Source organism: Centroberyx gerrardi, chromosome 1 (genome assembly GCF_048128805.1).
Source record: "Centroberyx gerrardi isolate f3 chromosome 1, fCenGer3.hap1.cur.20231027, whole genome shotgun sequence".
Lineage (NCBI taxonomy): Eukaryota > Metazoa > Chordata > Actinopteri > Beryciformes > Berycidae > Centroberyx > Centroberyx gerrardi.
The window spans coordinates 23,108,439-23,116,410 of record NC_135997.1 but is presented as its reverse complement, the minus strand read 5'-3'; the positions used below and the strand labels follow the sequence as shown (position 1 = coordinate 23,116,410).

The 7,972-nt window shown below is 40.9% G+C and overlaps 1 protein-coding gene across 2 annotated transcripts; it reads right to left on the bottom strand.

Moving 5' to 3' along the window:
- Positions 1–2,001: 2,001 nt before the first annotated feature.
- isl2b (ISL LIM homeobox 2b) lies at positions 2,002–7,657 on the bottom strand. Of its 2 annotated transcripts, none has more exons than XM_071910503.1 (6): positions 7,600–7,657; positions 6,961–7,150; positions 6,163–6,425; positions 4,111–4,397; positions 2,764–2,931; positions 2,002–2,118 (listed from the first exon to the last, which is right to left on the bottom strand). In XM_071910503.1, the coding sequence occupies exons 1-6, from the start codon at positions 7,655–7,657 to the stop codon at positions 2,002–2,004; spliced, it is 1,083 nt and encodes a 360-aa protein (XP_071766604.1). The 2 variants fall into 2 exon arrangements, with proteins under 2 accessions (XP_071766604.1, XP_071766605.1); XM_071910504.1 differs by having other exon boundaries at positions 4,111–4,394.
- Between the last annotated feature and the right edge of the window lie 315 nt (positions 7,658–7,972).

The following is a 7,972-nucleotide window of genomic DNA, read 5'->3' as shown; positions in this document are numbered from 1 at the left end:
TGCCAGTGGGGTGAGATACAAATATTACTGAATAAAGTGGCATTTTCTTGATACAAGTGGTGTGATCTGCCTTATTCTGCTTTGTTTCAAGATACTGACACTTGTGTCTAGAATATTCCTGATACAAGTGAAAGTGCATTGAAAACAAGTGGAATTATCTCACCCCACTGGCAGCATGTTTCAGTCGTTTTATGAAAAATAAGAGCTGATCATGAGATCATGAAACTAAATAATTTGTTAAAATGGACAGTTTTATATTTGAGCGAAATGCTCCTAGAAACATTTTTTTTTATTATGTATTTTTTAATATTTGTCTATATGTAGCTGAATATATTAATTCATTCATTGGCCTATCCACAGATTTTCAGTGCGTCTGGGGCATGGCAGCTAATTTTTTTTCCAACCCACGGTGTAGGAGGTCAATTCATTTGGTCTGAGCTGTCATCTCGGCCGACCTGCGCGTAATAACGCAATTCACTGAAGGAAAATAAACCGAGGAGGAGAAGTGACCCTTTACGAGCTGCTTTCTGCTCAGTTCCTTTCGGGGTGTGGGGGTTGTGGAAGGGGGGTGGAAGAGGGGGGAGGGGGGTTAAGTTTGTTGTGGCTTCAGTCAGTGTATCGCTTGCAGGTGATGCCAGGACTAGATAAGAGGTCGCCGATCCCTGCGCGCTGTCTAGACCAGGTTGTGACTTAACCAGAGAAACTGGACTGAGCACAATTTACAACAGATATTTGCCCCCAAGAAAGTAAATGACCAGTGGCTTATTCCTGCTGCATAACTGAAGGGGAAAACACCGCAGATCACACGGATGATAAGGCAGCATAGCCTGCAGGTCTGCTTCAATCCAGGCAGGCCAACTTGATAGGTGAACAGGCCAAGCAACCTCTCCACTGTGGCGCATTACTGTTAGAGGGGTTTATATTTTTCCTTAAAAATCGTTACATTTGACAAATATTTAACGTTGTAGTGGATCTAATCCCCAAGTATACCCATAGGCTATAGGCGTTGCATCTTGATTAACAAGCCTTTTGTTATGAAATCACAAATAATTCGCTGTCAAAATCATATGGATTTGGACAATGAGTTTGCCTTTGTCGCCATAAATGCACAGAAAAAACACATTTAGACCGATGTCATTAATTACTTGTCGCTCTTTAAGTTTACAGTCAGAGGCAGGCGTTAATTTCAGAGCTGAATTTCATATCAATCTAAATAATTTTCTCAAGAATATTGGCTTAAAATGCAGAGCGACGGCGGTTTGCAAGTTTTGGGTCTGACTTGCGCCTGTACAAAGATTGTTCATGAAGACATTTTATGTATTCAGCTGTTTATTTCTTTTTTTATCAGTTAATAATCCCTTTACGAATCGCTTTCCTAACAATAAATAATATAACAATAACTTACTTTTTTTGTTCGAGAAGCTCAAACAACCTGTCTCCTGCCCATAAGATAAAATATTTTACAACACGAATAATTTGCGGATATCATGCTCCGACCTTAAGACAAAGACATTTTGAGTCAACTGGACTCGACAACGCAATAAATGTATCAAAAATTCGCATGTTGAAGAAACAAGACACAATATGATCACAATGAAATCAGCAGAATGTCCATCTGTTTCGACATGAAAATGTTTCCAATTCGTATTTGAGGGAAGGTTTGTTGTAGTATATCCATCGAGAGAGGTCTTCTGTACATCTTCTTTCTCCATATCAAGTCATGCAACAACTGTTCTGCTTTTTTTTTGCTACTGAAATCTCCAGAATGCCGGACTTGGATAGGCCGTATCGTTTTGAAAAGGTCCTTAAGAGTCTCTTGGTGTCACTCAGTGCTTGTTCATTGCATCTCCTCCATGTCAGGAAATGAAAAAGAAAAAAGAAAAAAAAACAACTCTTTCCTCTCTGTAGTTCGGGCGATGTGATGAGCTGGTCTCATGCAGGGGACCGGGATCATGCTGCTTGTCCTTGCAGGGGGGGACCGGTGGGCCTGAGGGCCCCGTCTCACGTCTCCACCGGACTGGGTACCATACTGTTGGGGGTGTCCGGTAACTGAGAGGACAAAGAAGTCACGTCGCTACCCGAGGAGTTCCCCAGAGACCCCGATTCAGAAAAAGACACCTGAAGTGGCAGAAGAAACAAAGTGTGTCAGAATACATGTCGGCTTTTATTTTGGCACCTGTGTGTGTAAAAGCATCGGAGGATTATTCGTTTGAACAGTTCAGTTTCCATTCCTTTTCTTTATTGTTGAGAATGTATCAAACACAATGTATCTACATTCTGTGTGTGTGTGTGTGTGTGTGTGTGTGTGTGTGTGTGTGTGTGTGTGTGTGCATGATGCATGTTGGTACCCAGGAATGCAACAAAATTCATGTGACACACTGTATGTATATGTGTGTGTGTGTGTGTGCGTGTGTGTGTATGTATGTGTGCATACGTGTGTGTGTGCACGATTACGTCTAAGTGCATTTGCATCTGTGTGTATCTATTTGTGCCTGTCTGTGTGTGTCTGATGTCTATATACAGCATTCACAGTATGCTGTATATGCATGCAGCACAAGTCTGTCTGCACTGTGTGTGTGTGTGTGTGTGTGTGTGTGTGTGTGTGTGTTTGACTGTGTGTGTCTGTGTTCACATGATGTGGCATTCAAATGCTTGGACCTTGTGTGTAGCTTACGTGCAGCATGAAGGCATTTGTGCATCTGTATGCATTGCATCTCAGTCAGTCTGGCCTGAACACACACTCACACACACACACTTACTCACCAGTTGTTGGAAGGCTGGTTGGTCCAGGTCGCTCTGCAGGGCGAACTCGCTCAAGGCCTTCCATGGAGGCTGGTAGGTCTGAACTTCCACTGGGTTTCCCTGCACTGTGCTCTCATGCCGGATGGGGCTGCCAGCCACGAGAGGCGTCCCTGTGAGGCCCTGCAGGTTCTGACAGGGAAACACACCACAAGCCTCATTTGGTCGCTGTCGGGTGATTTTCATGTTTTTACAGCAACAGCAAGGATTACATGTTCCTCTATAGGCTGAGAAAATTTTACAACCTTTGGGCTTATGAAACCTTTTCCAAAGCAATTAGATAAACTGAAAAATGCATGGTGCTCAAGCTAAAAATAAGGCTGTTTTTCTTAGTTCCTGAAAAGTTGACATTTTGGAGATACAAGGTTTTCACCTGTCAGCAGTGATTTGTCAGTGTTCTGCAAAGAAACATCTGTCACCAATCTGTCAACTTTTAAAGAAATGAGAAAAACTGGTGTATTTTACATACATGTTTTTTGTTTTTTTAGATTTTGCAATGTGTTTTCAAAATAGTTTGGCTCGGTCAAAAGGGGCATTTTCATATGTCAATAAAAAAGGCAAATTTGTAATGCAACATGTAAAATTTGTTAACTGGGAAAATAACTGAGAAAAATCACTATGGCTTAGTATGTATCATAATCGTACAGTAGTAACCACTGAAGAAGTTCCCACACCCTTTATCTCTCACACTGGGGCAGCAAGTTTTCCAAACAGTTCCTTTTGGGGGTGGAGCAAAGAAGGAACAATGATCTGAGAGCGAGAGGTGTTTTAGAGCCAGAACAAGCCTGTTCTTTAAGGCTGTTGTTCGCTTCAGGTCAAGCAACTGAAGCCAAAGCTATTGATTCATTATTCATTGACTTAAAGTTTGAATACAGAATAGCAATTGAACCATTTGGAAAAGCTGTGCTCTGTCATTGTGCAAGCAAAGTAAAAACTCAAATTTAGGAAAGAGTAAGACAATTACAGTGTTAGTCATTGCCAGTGATGCAGTGGTGAATAAATAGATGGGTAAACTATGACCTCCAGTTGGTCATCATCATAAAGCAAACTATCAACAATATATAGTACACAAATGATTTATATTTTAAGAAAAACATTATGTTAAAAGAACCTTTATCTTGAATTGATTTGATAGCCTACTTCTTGCTATGTAGCCTATTGTTAAGAAATTTCTTAACAAATATTTATGTCAGTCTAAAACAGTGGATATCTCCCTGGTCATTGCCTTGGGCTATGATTTAAAAATAGTAATAATAATGATATGTATAAAAGTAAAAAAGTTGTCCGCTTGTAACTTACGAAGATGCTTACAGTCTTATCACTGTGCTGCTGCTGCTGGAGCTGCTTCATGAGGATGGATCTCTTTTTGTCTTTGCAGCGCTTGTTCTGGAACCAGACCCGGATGACCCGGGGGCTCAGGCCGGTCATCTCCACCAGCTGCTCCTTCATCAGGGCGTCCGGCCTCGGGTTGGCGTTGTAGCAGGTCCGCAACGTGTGGAGCTGCTTTTCATTCAGCACCGTCCTGACCCGCGTCGTCTTCTCCGACTGCTTGTGGACGTGGTTCCGATGCGGAGCCTGCCGCACCGTCACCGGGTCTGCTGAGGGCGGAGGAGGGAGGGAAGACATGTCACATCTGTCGGAGAAGTCTCGTATAGAGGCCGAACTCATGGACGGTTAAAAAGCAGCGTCATTAGGCCTAGGAATGGTTTTAATACACTAGCGGTTTTTATCATCATCATCATCATCATCATCGTCATCTCTTTATTATTGGGCTATCACTCTTAATCTTATCGTTTTACATGCTGCAATGTAGTGAAGGCTAAATTCAGTTTACCCACTTTTTTTTAGTGCTGTTGTTTACCCAACTTTTTAGGCTGACATTAATTTTTATTAGATAAATGTATACCATTACATCACAGCCTAAGGCTAAGTAGCATCAAACGAATACAAGTTATATGACGTTAAGGTCTTTTAAAGGCAAAAAAAAAATCACAAATTGATGCTTTTCTGAAAATATACTTATTTTTTGTTTATAGGCTTATTGTTTTGGTTTGATGCCTTAAGATGCCTGGAGGTCATATTTTGCCCACTTTTTTATTTAGGCTATCACTACATTACTGCTTGCATGGGAATAAAAATGGAATAGTAGCCCATAAGGTAAATAGGTTACTAGGACAGTAAATGGCCTAATGGTCTTATGGTGAACTGACGAGAAAAATTCGTTCAAAGGCTGCACTTTCATCTTATCCGCGTCTTGCATTCCTGTCTTTCATTAGCCTATAATAATCCGTAATCTTGCTGCCATAAAATAGGGCCATATTCCACGAGGCCTTTACTAATAATAACCTACAATTAAATCAGAAAAACACAAACTCATGCCTGTTATTGCGATCTAAATTTTAAACTAATGTTGAGCAATTGTCTAAAGGTGTAAATGAGCCTGGAGGCCTGTGTCATCACATTGGACAGTTTGAATTATTTTGAACTATCATGCCCGCGAGTCCTTTCTGATCCAAGCAGGAAGTTTGTGAACATTATTTACATTTGTCTCTGTTTTCCTTCTGCTGACCAGACGTCAGCTCCTATAGACTCGCTACAGTGCGACAGTGGCGACAGAAATACCAGATTATTCAGATAATGGCAACGAGTAGATTAGTGCTAATGAGATCAATTATGAAATTAGCCTAAAGAAAGGTTGCACACCCTTTGCCTTACACACACACACACACACACACACACACCAAAAACAAAGTAGCCAACTTAAAAACACCATTAATCACTAAAAATGAATAGACAAAGAAAGGGCAGGTAGGCCAAGTGTGCAAAACAAAACAAAAAAGTAAATTAAATAAAAATAAGTAAATTATCTCATATTGATTTTTGATTTCTGTTCTTTTTACCATTGCAGTCAAAGACTGATTTTTGTATGTAGGCCTATGTTTGTTTATTTGTTTTTAAAATATTGGGTATGGATTATTGCCTATTATTTATTATTAGTTTAACTACTACTACTACTAGGCTACTAACTACTAGTAGGCTACTTCCACTACTTTTGCAGGGCATTTAAACAATGGGATTTTTAGGTGGTAAAAGTCCTAGTGCTAAATATCAGCCATTTAATGATCCAAAAGGCTAATCATAATAATAATAATTTTGAAGGACTAAGGATTCAAATGAATTAAGAGGTTTTCTGGGTCTGAGATAAGGGAGCCAGAGAGGAAATATTGTCGTTATCCCTTCATTTCCAGGTTAATTCATTCCTAATTTACTGACCTCTAACCTTGGTAAAGTAATACTTAGCCTATTGTTAATAACAATAACTATCACAAGATGAGCACAGGCTACTACTAGTAATAATCGGACCTGCCAGGTGCAGCGGTCTGTTGGAGTGGATGTGTCCCGGGCTGATGGGGCTTCCTGCGGAGCTCCTCTCCAGCAGCAGGCTGTGGTCCGCCCGGCACAGCAGCTCGTCGTCCCGCAGAGAGAACTCGTCCCCCGGCAGCAGCTGCCTGCTGCACACCGAGCAGCGGAAACACTCGATGTGGTACACGTTGTCCCGGGCTCGCATCACCAAGTCGCTGCTGCTGAACCCCAGGTTGCATTTTGCACATTTTATTCCAAACAGCCTGCAAAATTGAAATTTGAAAAAATTGAAAAAAAGGAAGAATTAGAAATATATAAGGAAATGTTAAAATAATAATTTAAAAAAAAAGAACTCTGGCTGATAAATCAGAGTTGAGAGGTGTAGCCTATTTAGATTTTTTTTCTTTAGCATTAAATGCCTTCATATATTTTACTGGATAACAACAGAATATGTCCTGGGCATATTTTTGCAAAAATTTCCATAAAGCTGCACAAATAAAATTATGTGGTTAAATGAACTGTTTGAGTTATTGGTATTGGTCTGCTTTATTTAAAATCGTGCACCTCTTCATTTTGATTAATATGAAATGCATTTTCTTTCTTTCTGTGAAATTTCTTTTCTTTCTTTTTCATTGAAAAACAACAGACTTAGGCCCAATTGCTTTAACTCTATTACTAGTCAGCAGCCTTCAGCCTTTTGGATATAAACTATACTGCATAGGTTAGACTGCATTTTATTTACTTTTTACTTTGACACGAAACATAAGCTATTTACAGGAAAGATTTCCAAACGCCTACCTTACATAATCTCTTTTGCAATAGGTTTTGCCGTCCCGGACGAAGCAAGTGCAGGTCTCGTCCAGGTACTGGCTGCACTCTGCGCACTTCAGGCAGGCTGCATGCCACTCCAGGTCGGGGGAGACTCTCAGTATGTACTGGTCATGGATCTGACTTCCACATCCTACACACATCGCGAATCCGGACTTCTCTGCAAAGAACCCACAGCATGGTAACCAAAGACTCAATGCAGCCATACAACCCCACTATCACATATAATTACCCCGTGCACCTGAAATTGCATGTATTCAAATAATCTTTTTTTAAAGGTCCAGCTAATTTGTGTCAGTTCTGCAGGGAGCTCTTCTTTATTGCAGACTGGACAACTCTTGGTGTTATGTAACAAATTGAGACTTTTGCCAGCATTCCTACTCCAAAACACTGAATTGTTTAATTTTCAAAGAACTATGCGCAGCCGTAAAATGAATTATATGCAATATTCTACTAGGAAAATGAACTCGCAGTATGTGTTAATCGCTGTAAGTACAGTAAATGCATCATGTTTCATACAAAAAAAGAGAACACAATCTGCCTCCTGGCACCACTTTTCCCCGCTGCAAAATAAAGATTAAACAACAGCGATCATTTCGGCTTACTTACTTTTGGAATGATCCCCCATATCACCCAAGAAAGAAGAGTTGAAAATAATATCCACCATACAGGAAGGATAAAGGGGAGTGTGGTAGATGCAGAAAAGAGGTGAGGAGCTGACTGGCCCTCGGCTGGCTGCCTGATAACTTGTGTCTGTCCGGACTGGAGGGGGGCGAGGAGGCTGCAAGGTCCCGTACGCTGCTCTGACGTCATCACGTCAAAACCGGACCCTCCAATCGTCCCACCGCATCTCTCTCAGCCTCATAATAAATGTGCCCCATGTCTATCTCTACATGACTGAAATGTAAGAATGCCCTTTGCATTCGTGACAGAAGTGAATATTTCGTTCCCCAAAACACTCAGGGGGAGGAACGAGACACGA